The 26,314-nt window shown below is 39.1% G+C and overlaps 2 protein-coding genes across 2 annotated transcripts in view; both read right to left on the bottom strand.

Moving 5' to 3' along the window:
- Positions 1-1,444: 1,444 nt before the first annotated feature.
- Positions 1,445-10,204, bottom strand: kcmf1 (potassium channel modulatory factor 1). Its single transcript, XM_034896632.1, has 7 exons — positions 9,941-10,204; positions 6,773-6,940; positions 6,367-6,506; positions 4,532-4,633; positions 4,238-4,421; positions 3,500-3,794; positions 1,445-3,052 (listed from the first exon to the last, which is right to left on the bottom strand). The coding sequence occupies exons 1-7, from the start codon at positions 9,954-9,956 to the stop codon at positions 2,788-2,790; spliced, it is 1,170 nt and encodes a 389-aa protein (XP_034752523.1). The 5' UTR covers positions 9,957-10,204; the 3' UTR covers positions 1,445-2,787.
- Positions 10,205-11,227: 1,023 nt separating this feature from the next.
- itga1 (integrin, alpha 1) overlaps positions 11,228-26,314 on the bottom strand; it is a 45,774-nt gene continuing 30,687 nt past the window's right edge. Inside the window, exons 9-30 of the mRNA XM_034896572.1 lie at positions 25,910-26,084; positions 25,245-25,318; positions 23,777-23,924; positions 22,766-22,911; positions 22,310-22,453; positions 21,938-22,189; positions 21,503-21,633; positions 20,746-20,921; positions 20,493-20,644; positions 18,606-18,716; positions 17,192-17,268; positions 16,743-16,869; positions 16,577-16,654; positions 16,393-16,469; positions 16,197-16,286; positions 15,479-15,581; positions 15,243-15,359; positions 15,044-15,133; positions 14,293-14,397; positions 13,846-13,941; positions 13,624-13,737; positions 11,228-13,368 (exon numbers count right to left, since the gene is read on the bottom strand). Coding sequence (XP_034752463.1) covers positions 13,312-13,368; positions 13,624-13,737; positions 13,846-13,941; positions 14,293-14,397; positions 15,044-15,133; positions 15,243-15,359; positions 15,479-15,581; positions 16,197-16,286; positions 16,393-16,469; positions 16,577-16,654; positions 16,743-16,869; positions 17,192-17,268; positions 18,606-18,716; positions 20,493-20,644; positions 20,746-20,921; positions 21,503-21,633; positions 21,938-22,189; positions 22,310-22,453; positions 22,766-22,911; positions 23,777-23,924; positions 25,245-25,318; positions 25,910-26,084 — 2,640 coding nt within the window. The 3' untranslated portion in view covers positions 11,228-13,311. The remainder of the gene's footprint in view (positions 13,369-13,623; positions 13,738-13,845; positions 13,942-14,292; positions 14,398-15,043; positions 15,134-15,242; positions 15,360-15,478; positions 15,582-16,196; positions 16,287-16,392; positions 16,470-16,576; positions 16,655-16,742; positions 16,870-17,191; positions 17,269-18,605; positions 18,717-20,492; positions 20,645-20,745; positions 20,922-21,502; positions 21,634-21,937; positions 22,190-22,309; positions 22,454-22,765; positions 22,912-23,776; positions 23,925-25,244; positions 25,319-25,909; positions 26,085-26,314) is intronic.

The raw sequence follows: 26,314 nt of genomic DNA, 5'->3' as shown, positions 1-26,314 counted from the left end.
AATGGCTTTATAACCCTTTCCAGACTGATAGATCTCAATTACTTTCTTTCTCAATTGTTCCTGAATTTCTTTGGGTCTGGGCATGATGTGTAGCTTTTGAGGATCTTCTGGTGGACCTTACTGTGTCAAGCAGCTCCTATGTAAGTGATGCCTTGATTGTGAACAGGTGTGGCAATAATCAGGCCTGGGTGTGGCTAGAGAAATTGAACTCTGGACAACCACAGTTATAGTATGTTTTAACAAGGGGGGCAATCACTTTTCACACAGGGCCATGATGGTTAGGATTTTTTTTCACCTTTAATAATAAACACCTTCATTTACAAATTGCATTTTGTGTTTACTTGTGTTGTCCTTGACTATTGTTTAAATTGGTTTGATGTTCCAAAACACTAAGTGTGACAAACATGCAAAGGAACAGGAAATGAGGAAGGGGGCAACCACTTTTTCACACCACTGTAGTTGTGATGGGGTGTATGTATGTTTCTGTGGTATATCGCCACAGTTGTCCCATTCAAGTTTAAAGACGGAAGGCTTAAGCTTACCTACCTTGGTGTAGAGCAATGCTAGTGCTACGGAGCTCCACACTCTGCTCAGGCTGCTGGGCCAGTCTGTCCAGGTCCAAGTTAACGCGTCTTCCTTAACATATTTATCTCTTTTGAGGGAAGCTTCAGTGTGTCTGCTGCAGGAAGAATAAATATAATACAGTATATAACACAACTGCCCTTTTCTCTCATTCATCAACACAACTCTACTCACCACAAATACTAAATACTGCTCGAGTACATACATTTGTTGCTTTTGCTGGTTTGATAATTCTTACTTATGTCTGCTTTCATACTGTATTTTTATATGATGTATGCTGTATAAGGTGTAACCCTAACTCATATTTACTGGTCTTGTTTTTAGAGAATTCAAACTTACCAATTCACTTTGAATGACTCCATGTAGCATTTAAGCGCTGTGAAACACGTAATTCATGTTTCATAACACACTAAAATAGTTGTAATCTGTTGACATTTGCGACAGTGTTTATTAATGTACAGTATTTGTCTTTTCTGCTGAAGGCATTTTATATTTATACACCTGTTTTACTACATTATTCTGTTTATACAGCAGCTCTAGTTATGGGTGTCCACAGGAGAAGCTGACAAACGCATATATAACACCGATTTCTGTTTACAACTATATATTAGTCTAGTTGTGTCGTGTGTTGTAAACTTAAACTGTTTATATACTTAGGAATGCTTAATAAAAGGGTTAAAGTAATGTGTTAAAAGCTGAAGAGTTGCAAATGTCTGCATGCTCCCTCTTCAAGCAGGCAAAGATTTTAAGTTTACGTACCAACAGATTATGAAACCGTGCCGGCTAAACACAAACATCTGTGGAATCACAACAACACAAGGTGCAAAAGTGTGACGGTCTCTTGGTTTCATCAAAAGCTGTGCGCAGTTTATATTTATTTTATTCTAAATTTACAGTTAAAAAAAATGTCTGCCCATGTCTAAGAACCATTATGAAAGTTAACGCACAAATTCAATATACATCTCATTGTATTTTACACAGAGGGTAATAGTATAGGCATGAAGGTGGCATGATTCATATCAAGGCTCAAAAGAATCAGAAAAACAAAACATGAATAAATAGAAAGTGCTAACCTTAGCAGATAAAATAAGATTGCCTTCTCTTAAAAACAAACAAAATGGCAGTTTGGAAAGTCTCAAGCTCCTGTTAACCCGAAAAGAAATTCAAAGAAGCCATCTAAAGAACGTGGTCTGACACTGGGCCTGTACACGAGCAGAGTGAACGCCAGAAACGAGTGTGAAGGAGCAATGGACATACTGTAGTTGGGCGCCTGCACTTGACTATAAATAATGAAGTATACTGTGCCTAAACAGTTTCTCACTAAACATCTAGGAAAACAATTCAGAGGAAAGCTCTCTTTGTTTCTGTTCTTAGTTATCATCCGATGCATGAAGTCGTAGCTCTGTAGCAATCGACATATTCAGACAGTCGTCAGAGAGGTGCTGCGGAGACACATTTCTTCAGAAGCTACTGCATAATCCACTCGTTTTCTCTTCATCATATAGACTTGTTCAAAAAAAGAAAAAGAAAAAAAGAAAGAAAATATATTGTTAGAGTTCAATTTCTGCATATTGGTTATGTGAACTACTCAATTTCCAATACTTAACCATGTTTGAAATAGCCATTTGAAAACAGTTGAAAGCTTTGGGATATCTTTTTTAAAGTTTTAATGACAATGTCATTAAAAGTCATGCACGCTGCAAATAACTGCATGCAGTAGTTATGGTAACCCATCCAAGCACTTTTTATTTATTAATAGTCATAACACACAGCAGCTTCATCAGAGGAGCCTTTGCCCTCTTGACTTTTGAATGTGGATTATTTATATGGAGAGCCATTTGCATGTCACAGGAAGCAAAGGTCTGCCACGGCTGCCTGTAACATTTACCTGATAAAGAAAAGAAACGTTATGTGGATTGATTATCAACTTCATATATATTTTATATATATTTATATATTTCTCTCATCTCGCTCGCTCACTCAGTTGCTATTGCGCACTCGCACATTTATCCCACTTGCTCTCATTTATTTTTGTTTACAATGTAACAAAATGGTGAAAGGCCTGAAATTACAATCACCAAAAACAAACTCAGAAAATAGAGAAGAGAGAAAGAAGGATGAGGCCAGGGAGGACTGCTGCTGCTGTTTGCTGCCCATCACTGACAGTTGCAGCAGAGAGGACACAGTCTGCTTGATCCTCGGACATCAAAGAGGCGGCGGCGGAGGCTCCTTCCCCGTAGAGCTGCGCTCTCTAAGCTGGAGGTTCTCCAACGCCACATCTAAAGGCATGATATCCACGCAGCCCATGGCTCCAAAGTCGGCGAAGTCTCGACGTTCTTCCTCGTCAGAAGAAGAGCTCTCTTCGTGCATCAGCGTGGATAAAAGCAGCTCCTGTACAAACAGGCTGCGGTCGGCGCGCTCTCCTTCTAGAAACTGCCGCTCTGCTTCGGACATCTTAGGTTCATTCAACCTGGAGAAAATAGTTAAAATTACAATTAAATACATTCAGATAACACACTTCTTCAGTTTTAATGTTTTTCTAGCTGCAACAGAGTAACTTACAAACATAATGTGCAGATTTTCCTTTCTTTAATATCATTGTAAGCACACACAGTATGATCATTGTTATGTTCATGTGGAGTTACAACATTTATTGATGGGTAGTTTTTCACCAGTTTATAACAAAACAATACATAAACAACAGTATTTATAACAAGTTTGTATAATCTGATCACTGTATGACCATATGAACACTTGTCACTATAAAACTTGGTGCAGGCAGACATGACCATCAAAAGAACAGTACAGCATATTAGCTTACCAAAATAAGACTATTCATTTTCCATTCAACATCATCAATTGTGTTCTTGAATTGTTTGAACCTAAACTATAGGAAAGATCAACTGGCCCCACTCACCGTGCTAATAGGAACTGGGAGCTGTGGGACGAGGATGAGGGATTGTTTTCACCCACAGTGGCAGGGTTGGCGGTTGCTGTGCTGGGTGGAGGGATGGCGTTGCCAGTGTTGCCCGGGTTGTTGCTGCGCCGTGTCGCGTGGCGACCCGTCTCTACTTGTTGTCGTGCTGCCTGAGCCTGCTGCCGCTCCAACTGCAGTTGCATCTGGAGCTGCTGGAGCTGAGAGGCTGAAGGCCCTGATGAGTTTATTTGCCCCCCTGCCGCACGTCGAACACCTGACAGCTGAGACAGCAACTCTGTGAGAGGCAAAGCAAATACAGGCGTCACTGTTTACAGTTTCTAAATAAGTCATGATTTCAAAAGACAGTCCTCTTGATACCTTTAAGAAGATATGATGGACAGTGAAAAAAAGCATGTGACCAACATGTTACGCTGTTATGGGTTAAGTGTTTTCTGTTTTTGTTTTCTAAGTATGATTAAAAAGAAAATGTACAGTATATCACTATAAAAATATTCCTAAAGTGTAAAATGCATTCAAAAGTGGAAACACTTCAAAACACATTTAGGTTTTTACTGTCACACGTTTCACGATTTAGAGCAGTTTTGAATTTGGAAGGCATTTCAAAAAGGTTTGTGCTTGTGTGTGTTTTGTCCTTATCGGTCACCGTAGAATATCTAGCTGTACTTGTGATTGAAGAGTATAATTTGAAGAGTACACCAGTATAGTCCAGATTCTCACCTGCGATTGGGTCCATTGCTTCCCTGTTACTGGGGGTGTAGGTGGAGCTCTGTGATGAGGAGGACGAAAGTCCACCCGTGGAGCCGCTAGTAAAGTGCATATTTGTCCGTCGTGCTCTGGGACCGCCCAGTCCTCGTCCAGGGTGGAACATCCTGCGTACATGTCGAACACTGCTGGACTCATCGTAAACGAGGACTGTTAAGGATAAATGCAGTAATGTGACAAACAGTTTGGTATCAACATTTTTTTAAAGATGTACGTAAACAAATCTTTATGCAGACACTGAAAGGATATTAAATCTCTTGGGGCTCTGTGTTCAAGTGTGAGGTGAGCTGTAAAATCATCTGTGACGTGGTTGGGGTCCCCTCCTGGCAAGGCAGCACATATTGGACAGATCTGAGAGAGAAAGAGAGATTAACATTACCTGTGTGAAAACAGTGTTGTTACAGTTTACTGTATTTACAATAATTTATTAAAAGCATCCCTTCTTCCAGGATAGTTTCACTTCTCTGTCCTTTATCACAGAAAGAGTTTTTGGATCACACTAAAATCTGAAAACTAAACACTAAAAACTGTTGAGTCTGTATCACACGTAACTAATGAACAATTACAGATACATAACACATTAGATATGAGCAATAACGTCGTCGTCAGTGTTTGCTTAGTTTCCGTAGTGCAGACGGCTCTGCAGAGTTGTATAATTGTGCCTTTTCATAAAGAGCTGAAGGAACAGCGGTGCACCACTGCGGAATGTATATGGCAGAAACCCCTAGTGAAGTTCCCCTTTAAGAGTAAATGAGTGGTCATTGGTATATGCTCAATATACCAGTTTCTATGCACCACATACTGTTCATTTCTTACAATGCAATTTTTTTACATGTATTTCATACCTGTCTCATTCTGTCTTAGCTCTTTATGTATTCTCTTTAACAGATGTTTTAACTGCTTGTTAATGTTTTACGTAAAGCACTTTAAATTGCCTGGTTGCTGAAATGTTCAAAACAAATAAAGCTTCTTTGCCTGCCAATATAAACAGATTGTATGAATAAAGATCTTTTTGGCAATTTTGTTCGAATATTGCATTAAGGAGGTACATCACTTTTTCTCTTTTGTGTACATAGCAGTATCATTTAACTGTGGTAAAAACATATTATTGCTGACATTTTTTTAGAAAAATATAGATTAAACAATGAAAAATAATAATCATGAATTGCAACCCTAAATTAAAAGGGGAATAGGCCGTAGTACTGTACGCACACTGCATGGCAGACCATAAACTGTATTTAAACAGAACATTTCACCCTAGGCATGCCCATTAATGCAAAATTACTACATATCACAATCTGTTGCCTGTATCAGAGCACATACTGTACACACCAGTCTATTGTGCATCAAAATTCTCATTGTTAAAGCCCAGCATTGACTGCCATATGCAAACACAGCAACAGGTTACAGATACACTTCCTCCAACTGTTGTCTTGTACTGTCAATGAATGAGTACATCTTATTACACTGTGCCATAGAGCTTCATTTTTGCCACTATACTTCATTTTGAGTCAATTCCATACAGCATCCTGCTGCCGTAAACACTCATTAATGCACCAAATGTACAAAAAATATTCTACAGTCAAAAGTAGTCCCAAACAAATGCAACATTTACTTCTGTTTGAGTATCCTTTGCAAACAACTACAGTGCTCAGCTGTTTTAAGGTTTAGCTGTTCCTCATTAGAAACAAATGGCCTTGGTGCTGAGTGCACAGACAGGGCTGGGAGGTTGTGAAGTATTAAGAAACGCAATAACTGTTGATAATAATAGAATATAATAAAGCCAGCTTTATCCTCTAAAGACCCTCATTTTTGCACAATGATACATCTCTGTAGTGTGGCGACTTGACAAAAATGGTCAACTGGAAGGCTACTATGGAAATACTACTAGTTGACTCTACCCACCCCCCCCACCCAATATAACCCTGCATCTTAAGACCTCAATATGAAGTACATCAGTGGATGACAGAAATAAACTAGCCTACTGGAGATGTCTACACCAACAAAGACAAGATTTAAACATATTGTAACACACAAATCTGTAAACTTGTCCCACGATCACTTAATGTGTGCAGTATACTCACCACCTCTGTGGAAGTCTCTGCATGTTCTGAGGTGACATGCTCCTGCAGGGATGTCTCTGTGTAGCCCATCTTGCCACAATAAGGACATGTGAATGACTGCGGTTGCTCTACTGAAAAAGTGTCTCCTCCATAATACAAGTCTGCAGCAGGACAGTAAACAGAACAAATGTTTGTCAATCAATATCTTAATTATTAATGCAAATACAATAGCCTCAGACCTCAGTAAAAAAAAAAAAAAAAGATATTACTCATGATTGCAATTATAATGGATTATTTGTAACGACAGACAGCAGGCTACAGTGAAGACATGAAATACAACAATCATTGCATGACACAGGTATGATGAATTTGTGTATGATCAGTTAGCCACACGAGTTTCTGTCTGGGCTTTCAGATTGGTCCTTACCATAGTCTACCCTGGTTAATATACACTGCATGGGGTGCTCTGTGGTGTGTCTTGTTGTTGTGGCTCCACTCTCGTAGCACGATGCGCACAGGTCGTAGTCGTAGCAAATTAAACACTTAAACCGTCTTCCTCTAAAGTTCCCTTTTAAACATGCATCACAGCTCACACCTGCAAAAGAGAAAAGAGTAATGTAAAGTCAAATAGGTGAACCTGGCAATAAAGTAACAAATTCCTTATAACTGTGTCTGCGGGACTGTGAGAAAGTAATCTCTATCTGCAGGCCAGTCTCACTTACATGAGCATGTGTTTTGGAGTGGCACCAACCCACAAGTGCCAGAAACGAGGAACTGGCATTCCAGTGAACTTCACATGCAAGGTCTCAAAGATGCAACTCACAAGCATGGCACAAACATTATGGCGCATCTAAAGGCTGTTTTTGTTATAGCTTTTGTTTTTCATTACCGTCCACAAATTTACAGGTAGAATGCTTTATCTAGATCTATGAACCAAATTGGTCGACAGAAAGTAAAGTGGAGAAAACCAAGGCAGCAGCCATGTCAGACATATATATTATGTAACCAGCTTATTGCTATTCACAAGTCATATCTATTATAATTACATCTCTCTTTACTATGTGATTACAGGTAAAAACTATTCAAGCACTGGCTCACTACTCGGCAGACACAACCAGTTATTTTCTACAAGACGACATTTCAAGTCACCATTACACACCATATTCAAACTCCTGCCTGGCTGATATTTCCTTTGAAGGGAATAAAAACACCTTATTTGGCCAACTTTGGATAATAGGTATGCAAGTATTGTAAGGAATTCCTTTGTTAAGAATGATCTGACATCAAGCAATAAAATATAAAGTGGAAATCTCCATATTTATTGACCAGACCCGGGCCTAATTCCACTTAGACAAAGAAATTTGACTGCCTGGATGACCGCTGAGTGTCATCATCTCAAAGGCTAGTTATAGCTATAGGTCCTATATTATCAAAAACTATTATGTTCATATTATTTTCATTTTAAAGCAGATTGAGGAGCTACAGCACAGGCCAAAAGTTTGAACACACCTTCTCATTAAATTAATTTCCTTTACTTTCATTGTAGATTATCCCTGAAGGCATCAAAACTATGAATAAACATATGTTGAATTATGTACTTGAGAACTTTGAATGTGTCCCCAAGTGCAGTCGCAAAAACCATCAACAAAACTGGCTTACATGAGGTCTTCCTTTTCCACAGGAAAGGAAGACCAAGAGTCACCTCTGCTGCTGAGGATAAGTTCATCCAAGTTACCGGCCTCAGAAATCGCAAATTAACAGCAGCTCAGATGAGAGACCAGATGAATAACACACAGCGTTCTAGCAGTAAACACATCTCTAGAACAAGTGTTAAGAGGAGACTGATCAAATCAGGTTTTCATGGTCAAACAGCATCTAGGAAACCACTGCTAAGGAGAGGTAAAAAGCTGAAGAGATTTGTTTGGGCCAAGAAACACAAGGAATGGACATTAGACCAGTGGAAATCTGGGCTTTGGTCTGATGACTCCAAGTTTGAAATCTTTGGTTCCAACCACCATGTCTTTGTGCGACGGAGAAAAGGTGACCGGATGGATTCTACATGCATGGAGGAGGAGGTGTGACGGTGTGGGGGTGCTTTCCGGTGACACTGTTGGGGATTTATTCAAAATTCAACCAATCAAGATGGTTTGGGGAGAGCTGGACCGCAGAGTGAAGGCAAAAGGCCCACCAAGTGCTAAACATCTCTGGGAACTCCTTCAAGACCGTTGCTGCACCTGAAACCATTTCAGGTGACTACCTCTTGATGCCTTCAGTGATAATGTACAATGTCAAGAAAATAAAGGAAACGCATTGAATCAGAAGGTGTGTTCAAACTGTTGGTCTATACTGTATGTAAATACTTTGAAAGTACCAATCAACACTTAGTCAACAGAGAAATGCACACAGCCCATATTCAGAAACCATGCATTTAAACTAGATGTCAGGCCAGTTGTGAAGTCTCAACTATACTGTATAAAAGTAGAAGGTGCTGCTACAGGCGCAATGACGTTGCAGAGGTGCCAAGCACAGATGCCAAAGTCCTGGAAACACTGACCAATCAGAGCAAAGTGGCTTTTTCCGTGAGGGGGCTCAAAGAGACAGGGGCTAAAACTGATTGTTTTAGACAGAGGGCAATTACAGGTGTATTCAGATGGACAGTATGGGAAAAAGAAAGCATTTTTGAACATTAAAACATGTAAACATGTTATAGTAGGAACATAAAAATACAAGTATGAACCTTAATATGATCACAATATAGGACCTTTAAGCATTACCTTTGGTCCTATTGGTGCCATCTTACTGTATTGTGCTCTTGTTGGCATTATAGAACACCGTAGCATCTTCTGAGGCGGTTGACCTCCCGGCTAGTCTGCTAATTAACATTATGTGGTGGATAAAGTGAGCCGAATTTACACTCCAATCTGGTTTGTAGTTGAACATACCGTAACTTAACCCTAGCTAGCTAGTAGCCTCCCAGCTAGCTAACTTAGTGATCGGTTTAAGGTCTGAGGCCTCAGACTTTCTTCTTGATGACAGTGCATTCGCTAACAACAGTAACGTTAGGATGTTTACCAGACAGGACAGTATGACGCTAACATTAGAGTAACACACTTTTATAATAGCAAGTAAACCCAACTATAAGCAAAAGATGAGTACAGCTATAATGGGACATACAATGACACAGTCAATGAGGCTATGAGAGCAAGTATAAGCAACATAAAGTCGCAGCCAACCCAACGACTCCTTATGTTAGCACACATTAGCCTGCTCGCTAGCCTAGCTAATGCAAGGTAAGGCAGTACCTAGCAACGGCTAACTGCTAGGCTCCGCAATGTTGCCGTATCATTGCGAACAGGATAAGAGAAGTTACAGCAATTAGCTTCAAATTAGAAGATATAACAGAGGTATGTATGTCAGAGCTGTTGAGAGCAAATATGTGTGTTGAGACAAGCCTGAAAACAAGCAGCGAAAAGCGTAACACCCCCTTTCTGAAATAGCTAGCTAAGCACTTACGTTAGCAAAGCTAGCTGATGAGCTAGCTGCTCAGGTAATCAAGCGACCAACCTATGCGCTGTGGACCTGTTTATCAACTCACCCTCATGTCGGGACATCCTACAAACAGCGGCACAGGCCCGCCTTGGCCTCCCCAGCGCGGTTAACGGGGAACGATACAGTATTTTAGATACTAAACTGATAAAAGCCTCCAACCTCGCCTCTTGTACGAGCAAGATGGATCCGCCAGCAGCTTACAGTTTGTACTGCTTCCCCTCCTAGTGTCACTTATCGCTAAGTGAAGCAAGAGAACACAAGGCGGCGCCCTTCTACATGAAATCACTCGGGCCGTGACGTCGGTAAACTTGGGCCTTAGTGCCCTCAATTTCGCCTCGCAGGAATCTCGCCCTAACCATAGACTGTATAAAACCAATCAATGCCTTCAATGAGCAAACATCCTATCCCAGTGGTGGATAAAGTTTGTTTTTAATAAGACGATTTGAAAATACTCTGAACTTTTGATCACGCAAATGTACTTTCTTTCTCTCTTCCTTTCTTTTGTAAAACTTTATATAGGCTATTTAAATATTCTATTTGAGGGAGGTAGTGGGATTTACAGCAGATTTAAGCAAAGTATAAATATTACATGAATAAAAGCCTTTAAAAACAACAACATGAAAGTATGAAGTAATAACACCATCTTTCCAAAAATAGCTATAACATAAGAATAAAAAAGGAAACTGTAGGCCTATATCTCTCTCTAAGTATAAAATGCTTAACATAAAATAATGACAATAGCCTACATTAACTTTTCCAATGTGTATGTGTTTTTTCCTTTATTAGTTGCTCAAATGTAATATTTTAAAGGGATTTTCAATAAGACAAGTGGATGTTAATTAAAAGCAGCATTAAGCGTTACATTATTATATATTATTGTATTATTATTACTGATGCGTTGTATGTAAACCTTTGATCTCTAAAGTATAGCCATCAAACAAATGTAGTGGCGTAAAAAGTGCAATATTTCCTTCTGAAATGGAGTAAAGGGGAAGTATATAGGAGAATAAAATAGAAATACTAAAGTACACGTAGACTGCTTTAAAAATCCTTAAAATTGTACATAAATTTTTCTTCATGAATGACATGAATAATTAAATCAATTAATAAAATTGTTTATACCCTTCTGCTAATGTATTTTAAGAGAATAATTTATACAATGTTACTTTTTCATCTATGTATGGTTATCAGCAGTAAAACATACTAAGCACCAGTGACTTACATTTAATTGACAGAATTAAAATCAGCAACTTTTACATTTTAATAAAAAAGATTATAAATCTATTTTACATATCTAAACAGAAGTAGAATAGTTAATGATCTGATGATCAAGTACTTTGTAAAAAGTCTTTATTTTGTACGTAAGGTTCAGTTCATTGCTGTGCTGATGAGGACACATACAGTCTGGCAAAAAAGACTTCACAGCAGTGTAGAAGCTTACAACTCAGTCTCAGAAGTTAATAGAGGTGTAAGATCTAAGAAAACAATCCCAGACCACCTCAAGTGAACAAAGAGAGACTTGTGACTCCACCCTCGTGCACAACCCTGATGTGGTCATACAACAGTTAAACATTCTGTACATACAATTTATTACATGTGCTTCATGTCAACAGTGAAGCGTGAGAGCAGAGGAGTATTTCAATATCAAAAAGTTGCCTCTTATTCTTCTTGCTGTGTTCCCTCAGCTTTATTGTATGAAAATGAGGGAGAAAATCGAAAAAAGAGGCAGAAACCCAGTGTCCCCGATGTACAATATAATCTCTTTTAACACATTGTGTAGCTATGGGGGGGGGGGGGGGCGGCATTGATCCTATGGTATGCTAATGCTTTGTGTACATGTAGCGTGTCAACACTACAAACCAACCAGGGAATCCCATTTACTGTATGGCAAATGCTGGTGAACAATGACACAGATATTTCTACATTGGAATACATTTTGCAAACTAAAAAGGTTGAAAAATCAAAATATGCTACAGTTGTATCTCACCTCAACACAGTCATTCTCCAGGCTTTCAGTCAAATAAAACCGAACTAGTGGATACAAACCCTCATCTTCAGTAAATAATAATTATACTTTAATTTTCTCATCAAAATATAACAATATTTACATATTTGCATTGCCTTTGAACTTGTGAGATAGGCCAGATAATTCTCTTATATTAATTATTCAAATGTTAATGTCATCATTCATGATACTTGTAGCACCTGAGCAAAATCTTCTTCTCTGACCTGACTGATTTATGGATAACATCTCTTAAATTACACGAATAATAGCAAACAAAATTATGTACAATTTTAAGCCATACATTTTGGAGCATTTACTTATATTTACAGTACAATCTGAAATTTGAATTTTGCAGGCGCAGCTTTCTGTATCCCTCAGCAACCAATGTGACACTAATTTGTACGTTTAGCATCTGAGTTACGACAATCTTTCTTTTGTTTTTGAATTATTAAACTAAGTTAGAAATATAAAAAAATAAAAGCATTCAGACTGCCCCACTGCATAAAAAAAATCTTGTGTTCAGGTCAGTGTCTTTAGCCAACATTTAAAAAATTAAGGATGTGCCATGTTATATTGTAAAAAATTTAGCAAAAATACCAGACAAAAACAAAATATTATAAATTGCTAAAAGGTACAGTGTTTCATTAAACTAATCAAGCACATAAGCTTTAAAACAAGAGTCTAAGCTATCAGACAGTGTTGCTCCAACACACATTAAGTTCACATATTGTGTATGTCTTAGAAGTGAATAGGTCTTTGGACATTTTTGCTGTGACATAGAAAGTGAATATGAGGTGGCTTACGCCAAATTGGTTCGCCATACAGAAAAACCTGAGTACTTTTTTCCTCTGGAACTGGAGTGCAGCTATTGTAGTTCCTATGGTTTTGTAAAACTGCTGTAAGTAATACAAACACACGATACTTTGCCAACAGATGCCTGGTAGGCGATGGTTTCTTCCTCCTCCATTGCTTTGCTTCTTGAAGGGCCTGACCTGACTTGATATGTACTGTATATCTGCAAGAAAGAAGCTGATCTATAACAAATTGTATTTGCAAATATTATAACTACAGTAAGTGCCAACAACAATAAAAAGACAGTGTCTGTTTAAGCACTCGCTGTGTATGAGGACCATCTAAATAGCCTCAGTGTTCAAAGCCTCAAAGCATCAAAAGATAAGGTCCGGGAAGTATTTGCCAACATTATTTGACCCAGGTTTGCACAGGAAACAGTGAAAGGAAGCTGTGTTTTCCAGGTCGCGACTGAGTTGTAGCACCAAGGTGTCTGTGGGTTTTATGGCGTCTCCTCCGACTGTCCGACTACCTGTTTAAAAGTCTGCCTGTCACTTTGTGCGACTTGATGGCTGTGGAACCAGTCGGCCACATAGCTGCTTGCTGCTGGATGTCTGGATACCTCAGTCCATCATTTCCTCCTTTGAGTAATCCCTGGTTTTTCTCTTGAAGAAGCCCATCTGGAGGATCAGAAAACTTAGTTATAAAAGTACGTATTGAAAGTCAATAGGAAAGCAATAGTTTAACATTCTTTTGGAAATATGCTCATTCCCTTTTCTTGTTGAATGTTACTGTAAATAAGAAGATCAAAACCACTTTTAGCTAAGTGTCCTGTTTGTAGCTTTGTTGGCTCTGCCTTGACAAGTTGCCATAGATGGTCAGCAGTCATTTAAAGATTTAAAATACTCTGCAGTCCGACACAGAAAAAACCTTACCTTCCAAAGAACGAAGATGACAAGTGCTAAGATCAGCAGTCCTATCAGGATGCTTATGATGATGATCCAAATAGGGATTCCTCCTAAGCTCTCTTTCGAAACCTGGATCTTCACCTGATGGGCACACATATACAACGAGTAAATGTACACATGCATGCAAACCCACATGAGCATACAATGCCAATATACGCATACAATACAAAAAACGTTAGTGTGACTTACACTTCTGGTCCTGTCCGTGCTGCTCAGTTCAAACAGCTCTGTGTTTTTGATCGCCAGCGTGGCATTCACCAACATGTACAAGCTGGTAAACTCGCCCTGTAAGATAAATCTCCTTTAAATGTTTGCTTTCCTCTCTATCCATCAGAAAGGCTTCTAGGCAAGTCCCGCCCTACAAATCAGCTCGATTGGTTGGGGTTAGGCACTAACCTCGAGTGGTTAACATTAGGATAGCCAATTGGTCAGGAGATAGGTTACCTTTTGTAAGCATGGACGCCTGGCCAATGTGAATGCTATCAAAGGGCGGGTCTTGCATAGAAGTTGCGTGTTATCCATAATAACGCATCAGAAAGCTGTTAGTCACTCTGCCTCCCAGTTCTTTGACACTTTAACAAAGCAAACAGCTGAGACAAACCAAAAACAAGCACCCATGAAGCACCTTTAACCTACTTTGATGAACGTAGGTTTCCACACTCTGAATGTAACGTTGACCTGACTGATCGCAGCTTCAGGGATGGAGCAGCTAAATGATGCACAGTCGAGGTTTTCACAGCTCTGTAGAGCAAATCAAACTCACAAGGTGAGACATGAATACACACACACACACACACACACACACACACACACACACACACACACACACAATAATAATAATTGAGGATTCAAATCCTGAGAGAGTAATGTGAACCTACTTTGTATAATTAAAAAAATATAAAGTGTTCTAAATAAACATTTGCTTGAAGATTGGTAGGACGCAACGTTCTTTAAACTACTTGTAAAAAACTGAAACTCAAACTTTAGTCTGGTAATTTATCGCATGACTAATAACTTAAGTATCATCTCTTTATTGGAAAACATATCTTGGTTTGTATAAGTGCTGATACTGTTTGAATACTTTCAGGCTGTCTGTCTGTTTTGTATTTTAATAGACAAAAGTAATTGTGAAAATGTTGCTTATTTTGAGACTACAGCTACGGGCAAATGAGGCTTAGTTTTAACATCAAGGTACATTTAAAAGTATTTTGCAGATGCTTAAGATTGAAAAAGATGTGAGCTCACATTTTAATCATACAATGAGTGCATCTTATGTCTAAATGTGATACATTTGATGTGTACTATAAACTATGTTCACAGTTAAACAGTTAAGAGGAACTTCAGGGAGAAACACAGTGTTTCAGATTGATTGAGGCTCATCACTCACCAGCAGAAAGACACTGAGAGTTTCTTTCTTTGGATTTATAATATCCGGGATAATTTCAGGATTGATCCAACGTTCTGCGTCACATTTCACCTGGAGAAAAAGCAGAACAAGTTGAGGCGGGTCTGTCTGTTTAGATACATATCCACTGTGTGTGATTGTGTGTGTGTGTGTGTGTGTGTGTGTGTGTGTGCATGCATACCTGTTGGCTGGTGGTGACGTGTGTTAGGTAAAGTAAGTTGTTCTGCCGAGGCGACAGGCGAGGATACTTCACTGTAAGGTCGAGAGGAGGAGACACCATGTCACCTGACTTCTCCACCTATTAAGATGTGGGATTGGGAGTGAAATAATATCTGCTTTACCAAACAAACCACATCTGCATGCAGCTGTATACTCTACGTTTACATAAACACATCAGTTTGGTAGGATCTCTATTACCGTGTAGCTGATGTTGACCTCCTCTCCGATCATACTGGTGTGATTGACTGCACTGGAATACTGTTCACCCTCTTTTACTTCGATGTGTCGATCCACAGGCCGCCTGAAAGATGCATTTTAAAACAAGATCATTTTTGATTTTTCCCTTCTTTATCACAACTTCAAATACCAACAGATGTTATTAAAGATATTTTAAATGTAAAATTTCAGTACCATGAAACCAATCTAAGGCACTCTCATCAAATGGGAACTCCACCGATTCAACACAGCCGTTTCTAATGACTTTATTAAACCTGCATTGATACATTTTTGGACAACTTGTGTGCAGCACAACAAGCTGTAAACACAACAATAACATAGTATCAACTCATAAAGTTGATATGTTGAACATACAGCAAACAGTTGCTTATTTACACATCCAGCAGATACACAGCAACATTTTGTATGAATATAAGTTCAATATTTGCTTTCTTTTGGTTTTGGTGTTTCTGGTCTCTTCCAACTCCTCTGGGAAATATCTGATTGATTAGCTGCTAAATGCTCCACTGTGTTTACCAGCTGGTAACTAACTGTGTCTGTCTGCTGTTTGGTGTGGGGCAGATAGTGTACAGTTGTGGCTGAAATCAGCTGCCTGCTATGTCTGAAAACAACACATATTTTACAATGCAATGTGGCAGTGGAGCAGTATACATGATCAGTAAGGAGTTCAGTTACTCACACTGAGAATATGAGTCCAGCTTCATACTTCACAGGGATGGAGATGTGCACCGTGTTGTCATGCAGGGTTGAAGCCAGCTCTTCACTGTCACTGTGGGACATTTTATTTTATTTTTTTTACAGTTTTACAATCAGAAACAGAATCTTTTTTATATATTTTTTTCCAACAACTTCAAATGTGCCGATTATCTTCTCACCTTGTAGCTGTCATATTGATCTGAATTACTTCCTGGATATGTTTAGGATTTACCTCAAATTTCACTTTGAAATTTTCCTGTGGAGATTAGAGCACATTACATCTTTAATTAGCAGTATTAAAGATAAAAAAAGACTAATAGCAGGTATGTAGCCTGGTAAATTTAATGTATGCTTAAAACTAACCTCTACATTGCTTCCCAAGAAGGGGTATCCAACAGCACACTCCACCTTTGTGTCATTCAGAGTGCATGCCTTCTCCGGCTGATAGTACAGAATAATCAAGTATATTAACACACATTGCTTAAATCCATATAAAATGATGCCGACAGAGGAGTAAGAGAAATCTCACCTCTACTTTAACATAGTTGATGTTTGGTGTGAAACTGACGGTAACTTTTGTGTTGTACGCGTTGTCTTTGCTGTTTCTAACGTTGATGTTCACATCAATCTTGTCTTTGTTTGCTTTGATCAGCATTCTGGAAAAATGGATTGAAAAAACCACATCTCTCAGCATGCTTAGTTGTGATGCTCATGCCTCCCCACAAGGGTGCAGTCAAGCACTGGTTTGGCTTGCTGCTTATAAGGTCTAATAACTATGTTGTAAATAATTGTGCTGTGAGACACTAGAACTAAGATACAGTACAAGATATAGAACTTCAGTATATAATAACCAAAGAACTACAGGAGGAACACTTAAAGCAACCAATATCTTTTTCTTGTGCATATAGGAATGCTAGTATTGTTTGAAAACAGGCTTGAAAAAGTGTGAACATATCCTTTGATTCTAATTCCACTTACTTTTTGACATTAGGCTCTGCTTTGAGAGAGAGGTCAGCAATGCACCTCTGATCGTTTCCACAGTCCACTAGGGGAATCTACAAGATAGAGACCAACACTCAAAAATGTATTTTGCTTGTTGTCAAATGTAATAATAAATAAATGTTATAATAGTACAATGTTTTCTACAATGTTTTGGGGGAGGTGTTGTCAACTGGATTCAAATCTATGTAGTTTTTGTTGAACTGTGTGTTGCATTATACTGAGAAGTTTTGGGTTTTATTTTGTCCATCCAATTAATCAATGAGCATAGGCTGAATTCCCAATGCCAGTGTTAAGTTGTATGATTTGAATCCCCATAAATGTGACATACCTAATATGAAATGATAATAACGAAATATTGAGAGATGTAATAGATATTAGGATTTCTTAACCAGTTAATTGAAATTTTTAGTCAAAAAACTATCTCAGACACAAATTATTTTTCAAATCAGATTATCTTCATATGCATTAACATTTTTTAGAAGAGATCCTTAAAATACTCAAACAACAATAAACCTTTAGAAGCTCCTCTGCAGAAATGTGGATAGAAATGTAAGTTAAAGTTGACTGATGTGGCTTTGCCTTTGTTTGTATCACTGACTCAAAGAGATCACCTAAATGACCTCCATTTCCTCTGACTTTCCCCTCAGACTGATTGAAGGTCACCGTCAAATTTGTTCCCATTCTCAACGCTCTCCTGCTGGACTGTTGAGCTTAACAGTGTCTACTCTCCCAAGAAAAGACGAAAGAATATCCTATGCAGCACAATGTCAAAAGAAAAACTTCCGTTTGATGACTTCCCCCTTCTGTGTGTCTCTTCTCTTCCTTTTAATAACAATAACAGGAGAGGTCCTAATAACACTTCCTTTCTTAGAAGTGTGGCATGCATTGCTGCTTGGGTAGTATGTGACACTGAGGATGTGTCAAGGCTAATAAACACAACACATATGGCCATGTGAGGCGTGAGAGGAGGTAATGTTGTTGCTAGAGCTACTGTGTGTTTTACACACTCAGGCTTCCCATGTAAAACCTTCTGTCTTTATCTGGACACATCACCACAACAATTATCTAGAGAACTTCTTGTTGGAACAAATATGCATGGGGGAGTGTGGGAAGTCTGTCCTGACTGTTGGCGTTGAAATAATAATGCAGTCTTTGAGGGGAAAAGATGCATGATGGTATTCAGCTGTTGCAAATGCTAATGTAGTGTAAAAGCAGACATGAACACGCCACTACTTAATCTTGGATTATAAAGACAGACAGATGGAGGATGTTTAAGACGAGGTTCAAATCCTTCCTGTCTGTGACTAAATCTTCTGTTTACTATTATTTAGCAGTTTGTAATTAACATGCTGAAAGAGACTCTTACAAGTGAAATAAAAAACTGTCTTACTGTCTTATTGATGGACCTGGGAAGGCTTTCATCCAGAACGGGGCCTTGGTCTTCATCAGCAAGTCCAAACTCCAAAGATACCATGAGAGGGTCTCGGAAGTCAAGCCGGGCCTGGAAAAAGGGACAGGTTGAGCACGACAGAGGAGGGTGCGGAGAAAGGGGGGAAGAAAAGTTAGAGGAGGATAAAGAGGATGTAAGTAAAGAGGGACTTAAAGATGCTACACAACCATTGTCCACCTGCACAGGTGTTTTCACTTGTTTGGCTTATTAGTCCCCACCCAGGACTATGCCGGTGTGAACAGGCCTGATCGACAGCTCCTTGACTCTTTGTTCAGAATTGCTCCTTATCATTTAGACAGAACGTTTTCATCAGCCTCTGAGTTGTATTTCAGAGATATCAGGAATCGCTGACAATGATGATATCTAAAGTAAAAATAACTACAGAAGTGTCAACAAAATGCTGGCAAAACCATAAGTTTGGCAGCAGATGGACATTGCGCCATAAACAAACAACTTGCCTCGTGCTGCTCCATTTGAGTAAATCTCCCATGTGTCCTGTGCACTTTGTGCTCTACTGTATGTGTGCCCTCGCATAAAAATACCACACATAAAAGCGAAGCAAATTGTAAGGTCAGGAAACTATTAAATGGTCTGTTTGCGCTGGTTGTAATACGACCACAAAAATAAGGTCCCGAGAATCTCCAGCCATGCCAGGGCTAAATGCTAAAACCAACACGCTATGCACCATAATGCTAACATGCTGCTATAATGTTTACCCTGTTTAACATTTTAATTTAGCATGTTAGGATGCTAACGACTAATTACCACTAAACATAAAGTAAAGCACAGACTAATATAAAGAAAAAAATAATAATTAGTTTTTTCTTGTGCCACATTTTGATTAAATCTGAGAAAAAGTATGACATGAGGAACACATACAGCATCTTTAGTCAGCAAGGTCACTGACTTGGAGCTGGATTCTGTCAAAAAAAATGGCACTTCTTCAGTCCACATTGATTATGAAACACATTTTTTGGACATAGATTAATTTGTGATAGATTTGCTTTTGGTTTATACAGTTGTTCAGTTATATTTAGGTGAGGGTCTGGTCCATCTTGGACTCAGGTAAGATAGTTGTGGTACAAATGTTCTGACCCTTGCTGACCTCTCTGCACTGCAGTATGTGGGAAGATTCTGCGCAAACTGGCACACTAGAACAGAGCAAGTATTCATTGCCCGGTCTGACACAGCAACAACAGCTGTTTCCACTGATTAGTTCTTCTTTCTCTCGCCTAAGGCAGCTATTCAGAGAAATCCATTGCTGCAGTGTATGGCTGGAATGAGAAATTTGTACATATGGCTTCAAATGTCACATTGCCAGAGACTGCTTTGGTTTACAGTGGGTGCAGTTGTAATGTACAAAGGTTTCAACTCTGATGAATACTAATAGTGTGTGATGTGCTTGTAAGGCCACTTGTAGAAATCTTCCCTGACCTGGACCATCACTTTATCACATTTTCTTTCCTTTGTCTCCATCTCTTTCCAACTCTCCAACTCTCTACAGATAATTTATCACTCAGAGCACAATGGGGCTGTACTTGGCATGCTTTGGTCAGGACGGGTCTGTTTCATGTTAGAACCAATGTCTTTCTGCTTCACATGGGACTTCTCTCAGCTTTGTCCTGTCTCCTTTCAGGATCAAAACACCCTTTACATCTTCGACAAGCCTACAATAAAACTTTCAGGAATGAATATCACAGATCTTGTAGTAATCCAGTTGATCCGATTACTTTGTCCTATGGATACATGGTCAAAAAATATAGATTTTGTATAGGTAAGAAACCATAAGTAACCCCATGTGTACATCAGAAAGATCAGAGTACTTGCCGACATCATGAAGGTTTCTTGTACACATTTTCTCTCTCTGTCTTTGATGGTGAAGCTACTGGTAATTTTACGATCACTTTTATCATCCAAGTAAATAAACGAGGCCCTGGCTTTTGCACGAAGAGCATCCAGTGTCAGATTGTAGCGAACCTCTGCAGGACACAACAGAAAAGACAACATGTAGTAATGAAGCACAGCCCCTTTAACAGTAATGACGCAGAGAAATTAATGAATAGGATGCTGCATGGCTCACCTGCAGGAGTGTTTATGTCCTGCTTGTCAGATTTGATAGCGTAGACAAAACACACATCAGTTGTCACACACACAGATTTACGTCCACCATATTCACACTGATACTGAGTCTGCTGCAGGTTGATTTTAACAGGGTCAAAAGTCATGTTGGCACGGAGCTCTGCAACATCTCTGGACCTAGGGAAATGAAACAGCCATGCCAACGGCTTGAAAACAAGTATATTTGTGTTGTTGGTGCAATGTGTGTGTGTGTGTGTGTGCAAATACTCATCCAAGGAAGGAACAAGAAACGGATGCATTTGAGCATAAAACTTGGCCTCAGCGCTTTCTATGTAACCGTTAAGCTTTCTAAACCACAGCCAACAGTCCAGGAAGTTCAGCCGCCTGCTGCCAAATCTTATTTAAATTCTAAGCCACTTGGGAGATGAAGTTTTCACACAGCTTAGCTGAGCCTCTGCCAGTAGAAACTGTGGGAGTAGGCCTGCCTGGGAAGTTAAATCATGGTGTGGGCTGATTCAAAACTTTGTGGGTTGAAGTCCAACAGCCAGGGGTTGTAACAGAGAGATCATTAGGAAGTTGTTGGTCTCAAGCCTACAAGCCCAGTGGGACATGCGCAGCTGTCTAAACTCAAGTAAGACAATGCAAAACAGACATGTAAGATGAAGTCTCCCGCATACGGGCGCTGCTGCTGGATGTGTTTCAGGTGGAATGTGTAGTTTAAAGGCTAAATGTTTATATGAGGATGGGCCATGTCTCACCAGAATAGGGAAGCACCTCCCAGACCTCCTATGGTTACATCTGTGATTCCATCTCCATTTAGATCCATGACACCATGTATGGACTGCCCAAAGAATTTTACCTTTTCACTGTCTCCACCTGCAGGGATACGCTAAAGAGACACAGAACCAATGAAAGTACATCATAGAGACATTCCGGTTTAAAATGTTGCTATTGTGGCTCTATGGGTCAGGCTAACTTTGCACTTGCCACCTCTGTGCTTTGTTTTCGATTAAACAGGACCTTTACATCAATTATCTCACAGGCTGGTCTCAAAGTCCGACAGAAAGATACTTAAGGCCACATTCATGAAAAATATGCCAGAAAGAAATATACCAGCATGTCCCTTTAATCTTAAAAAAATAATACAACTATTTTGGCATTAAGTGAGTGAGTGGCACTGACACTGTTCTCACCTGTACAAATTTCTCTTTCAGTGATGTCTTATCTCCATGATAGATGTAGACAGCACCTCGGTGGTCGTTCTCAAAAGGTGCACCGATCGCCACGTCATTAAACCCGTCAAGATTGAGATCTGATACTGCCGCGATGGCCGTACCAAACCGGGCACCACATGGTTCATTTTTATTACTGCAGCTGGCCGAGTCGGCAGTACAACAGGACTGATTGATTGGCTTCAATGTGAACTCGTGCACAAACTGGCCGTCCTGGGACACGAGACAAAAATCACTGGGTGCACCTTCACAGTCTGACACAAGCGCTTTTAATCAAAGACTAACACAAACGCACAAAAATACCTAATTTCCTTTTTAGTGACTCTTCTGTACCTGCTTGAGTTTGTAGACGTAGACTAGTCCCTGCTCGTTTCTTTCGGTGCCCATGTACATTGGAGCTCCGACTAAGAGGAGATCCGTGTAGGAATCACCATCCACGTCGACAGTCTGCAGGACGCTGCCAAAGTAGGAACCAAGCTGCGAAACACATCACATTACAGACAACTTTGTGATAATTCCGAAAACAGAGCGACAAAACAGAAAACACAACACATTTTTTTCTCATTATGTTTTGTCCAGTGTTGTCTTTTACACCTCAGGGCCACCAAAGCTTTTCTAGCCTTTCAGCCTCTCTCATTAATGCTTTAACAGTAATTTTCCCACAGGGATCAATGCAGTCTTATCTTATCTTAAGTCCGATTGATGAGAGATTGATGAAAAAATGCCTTCCCTCCAAAAACAAACTGGGAAATGGAGGCTAGCCCAGACACCAAACTGAAATAGGCTCACCTGTTCTCCTTTCAGTATCTGTGAAACGACAACGTTGTTTGTTTTAGTCAGACGGTAGATAACAACCCGGCCTGTGTGGTTGTACCGCGGTGCACCGGTGATGTACAGCACTCCATCAGGGGTGGATGCTGACTGGACATCATAGCCTGCAAAGACATGTGCATATACAAGCACATTCAATGCATAGATAAACAGAAATCATCAGAAATGTGTCCTACATTATATGCACTTAACGACATCATGATCAAAAAACAATCTCTTCAAGGATATTGTTAAATGCTTCTTCAGCCAGCTGCTTACATCTCAGTGTGTGGAGGAAACTATTAAAAAAAACACATACCGGACTCTGGCAAGAACACGCACAAACACACTCACTCACTCACTCACTCACTCACTCACAGACAGGCACAGTCAGACCATTAGATATGAACATGTGACAACAGCTGAGTTTACAGTATGCGAGCCTAGACCCACCAGTGCTCTTTCTAATGACATGTTGATTAAATAATTTGACATTAAGATGCTGTGGTTGCTCTATGAGCCATAAAAGGCAGCAGGACGGAGACAAAGGCCTGTGTATATTATTTATGTGACAAAGATTGGGAGGCATCTGCTTTGGTAATTATACAAATACCATATCTTTCTCCTCCTTACAACAGAAACTCTATATTTATTCTGCAGCTGTAAAAATGTAACCTAATCTCTGAAATGATCTAGTTTCTCTCTCTCTCTCTCACTCTCTCTCTCTCTCTGTTTATCACAACCTAAATAGAGTTGTTCATGCACACATAAAGTCAGTATGCTCTCTGCATTTTATTCAGCTTGTCTCTAGGTGTATGTTTTTGTATATTTGGAGGGACAAATGGGTGGGGCCAACCAAAAAAAAACATAAATATACATATGCAGTCACGCACCATCTATACATCCATGATTCATGTAGGAGCCCATCACTGAGAACTGATTGAGAAAAATATGTTTTCAGGGCCTTTAACCCTTTCAGAGTCAACTCACCGAGGTACCCAGCAAGTCCTTCGTACCCTGCCTCAGTCTCTGGGTCATAGAACTGGGTCTTCCCTGGAATGATTGTTTCTCCAGCTGCATGCATTATTACTGTCCCATTCCAGTCATACGCTCCCACTGCTCCCAGTAATACACCTTCCTATGAGAGACAACAAAGATGATATCAGGAACAGTTGGATATTAAATTAAAAAAATAAGTTAGTTAGTGAAAATAAAAATAAAATAGAGGTGGCCTCTTTACTGTGATCCCAAAACAGTGAAGGAACTATTACTCAGATCCTTAGTAGTCATTTACCACAATGTTAAAAACTTTTGTAGCTGGTTAAAATGGAGATCATTTGAAATACTTTACATGTTTTATTTTTATTTTCTGAAGTAATCTGTACAAAGTTCTATTTTGTTTATTAAACATTCATTTGTATCTTCAATCTGAACCTGCAAAGTTACTAGTAAATAAAGCTGTCAAATAAATTAAATCAGTAAAAAGTAAAAAGTAATTTCATTCAAATCATTATGAATTTAAGAAGTGCACAAGTATTATAAAAAGCATCATTTCAGGGCTTGGGAAATGGAATATTTTGATATTTTGACAGCTCAATCCATAATGTAAGAGTATAAACTGTTAAAAATATAGACACAAGTCAACAACCTGGATAAAACAAAATATAGCAGAAAAGAACACAAAGCTGATTTTGTTTATGCCAATCAATCTTTTTTTTGGTTGGTCTACAGTAAACAGAATGACCTAATGGGAAGGGGAGGGGTAACACAGGACATGACATGCATCAGTAGTCACAATAAACTGCGTCAAAGGACTCTTTCCGCTACTGACCCTTAAAGCAAGGCCTCACTTTTTTTATCTTACAGTTGAAGAACTCAGTTTGGTTGTGTTAGGTTGAATGAGCCACTGCATGCTCCGAGACAGTGTACACAGTGATTGAGTAGGTGATGAACGTAAGGCAGGAGCAGGAAGTGAGTACGTTTTTAAATACACATAGGAAATACCTACGTAGTAACTCCACAGCATGTTGTTCTTAAAGTAATGAACAAACATCTGATTCATTCAACCTCCCTCCATCAGTCTGAAGTCTGCAGCAGTGTGAGGACAGAGGAGAGAGATAGCCTGTGTCTGGGAACTTCTACTGACCGAGTTGAATCACCAAAGGGTTGAAGATGCACCAGAGATAACACACATCACACTGCGGCATTGTGTCTGCATGAGTTCATTAGTTGAGCTAACAGCCATGCCAACACAAACCCTTGCATGTCAGCACATAAAACAAACACTCCCTTTTTAAACTACCTACGCCTACAGACAATAAAACTTCACTGTGATCTAAAGATACCATGTACTCCTCTTTCATTAGGTCTAGTTCAGGGATTTTACAGTAAATCACTAACTTTGACCTATCTGGTATTTGCGTATTTATGTGACATAAATAATTGGACTTAGACTTACTTTAGAAGTATGCGCACTAAAGCCAGCTTGGGACATCTCCATCTCGAAGGAGGAGGTGAAATTGCCAGTTGTAGCTTAGGAAGGAGAAGGTCATTTTAAACTTTTTATATAAAAATAAATAGCACATAATGCAATGAAATGTTGTTAGTATCTAGTTGTAAAATACTGATTAATTGTTTAATCAAGGGAGTTATTGTAAATTGTATTGTGACATTTTGGGGAATATAAAAAGATTGATACCACTCTCAAATGAAGACGAAGAGAATTATGAAGCTTACTTTAATGAGTACGAAAAATGAAAAAAGGACACAGAATTGTGCCTCATGCTAGCTCCATACTTCACGTACAGACATTAGAGTGGCCTCATTCTTCTTAAAAAGAACTCCCAATACATTCAAAAGATGGTGTTTTACTTTTTTTATGTGGTTTATAGCTGCAGGTTAATTTCACTGTTACTTATGGGATGTTTTTTTTTTTTTTTTAAATACACTGAATACATACAGTATACTGTATACATTCAATTGAATTGGTGTTGACCTGTTAATCTAACTCTCGGCAAGAAAGTGAAATGGCGTATTTCCGAAAAAACAAAAAAATCCTTTTATGAGTACTGAGTAAGGGGAACATTTTATGCAGGTATGTGTGTTTACAGGGACAATATTCACCTTCCAAGGCAAAAATCTTGCTTCCCAAAGCATCCACAATGGATAACAAGGCCACCTCATCTGACACGTTAAAGAAGTGGTCATGTAGTGGCTTACTGGAGATGGACTTAATCTCCTTGATAAACTTTAGCACGTCTTCGGAACTTTTGTTCTGACGATTGTAGTCTCCCAAAACCTGAAAAACAAATACACAAGGTTAATAACATCAGGGCTTAAAAGGTATGACAGAATGACTGACTAGCTGATTCAAATGACGGTTAAATAAAGAAACTGTTCAGAAAAACCTCACCTGGATTTATCTGATCTTTACCTTGATACGTGTGGTCATTTCACTAAATTATCCAATTCTACTGGCTGGTTGACCCCAACAGTTCAAAATGTTTTATACATTTCAAATGAAGTAAG

This window comes from Etheostoma cragini, chromosome 16 (assembly GCF_013103735.1).
Source record: "Etheostoma cragini isolate CJK2018 chromosome 16, CSU_Ecrag_1.0, whole genome shotgun sequence".
Classification (NCBI taxonomy): Eukaryota; Metazoa; Chordata; class Actinopteri; order Perciformes; family Percidae; genus Etheostoma; species Etheostoma cragini.
The sequence above is the reverse complement of the archived record's forward strand: the minus strand, read 5'-3'. Positions and strand labels throughout refer to the sequence as shown.

Coding starts and splice junctions, on each gene's coding strand:
- kcmf1 (XM_034896632.1), bottom strand. Junction 4,634..6,366: donor CAGAGACTTCCACAGAGGTG/GTGAGTATACTG, acceptor TTTCTCTCTCAG/ATCTGTCCAATATGTGCTGC. Junction 3,795..4,237: donor AGCAATGGACCCAATCGCAG/GTGAGAATCTGG, acceptor TGCCTCTCACAG/AGTTGCTGTCTCAGCTGTCA.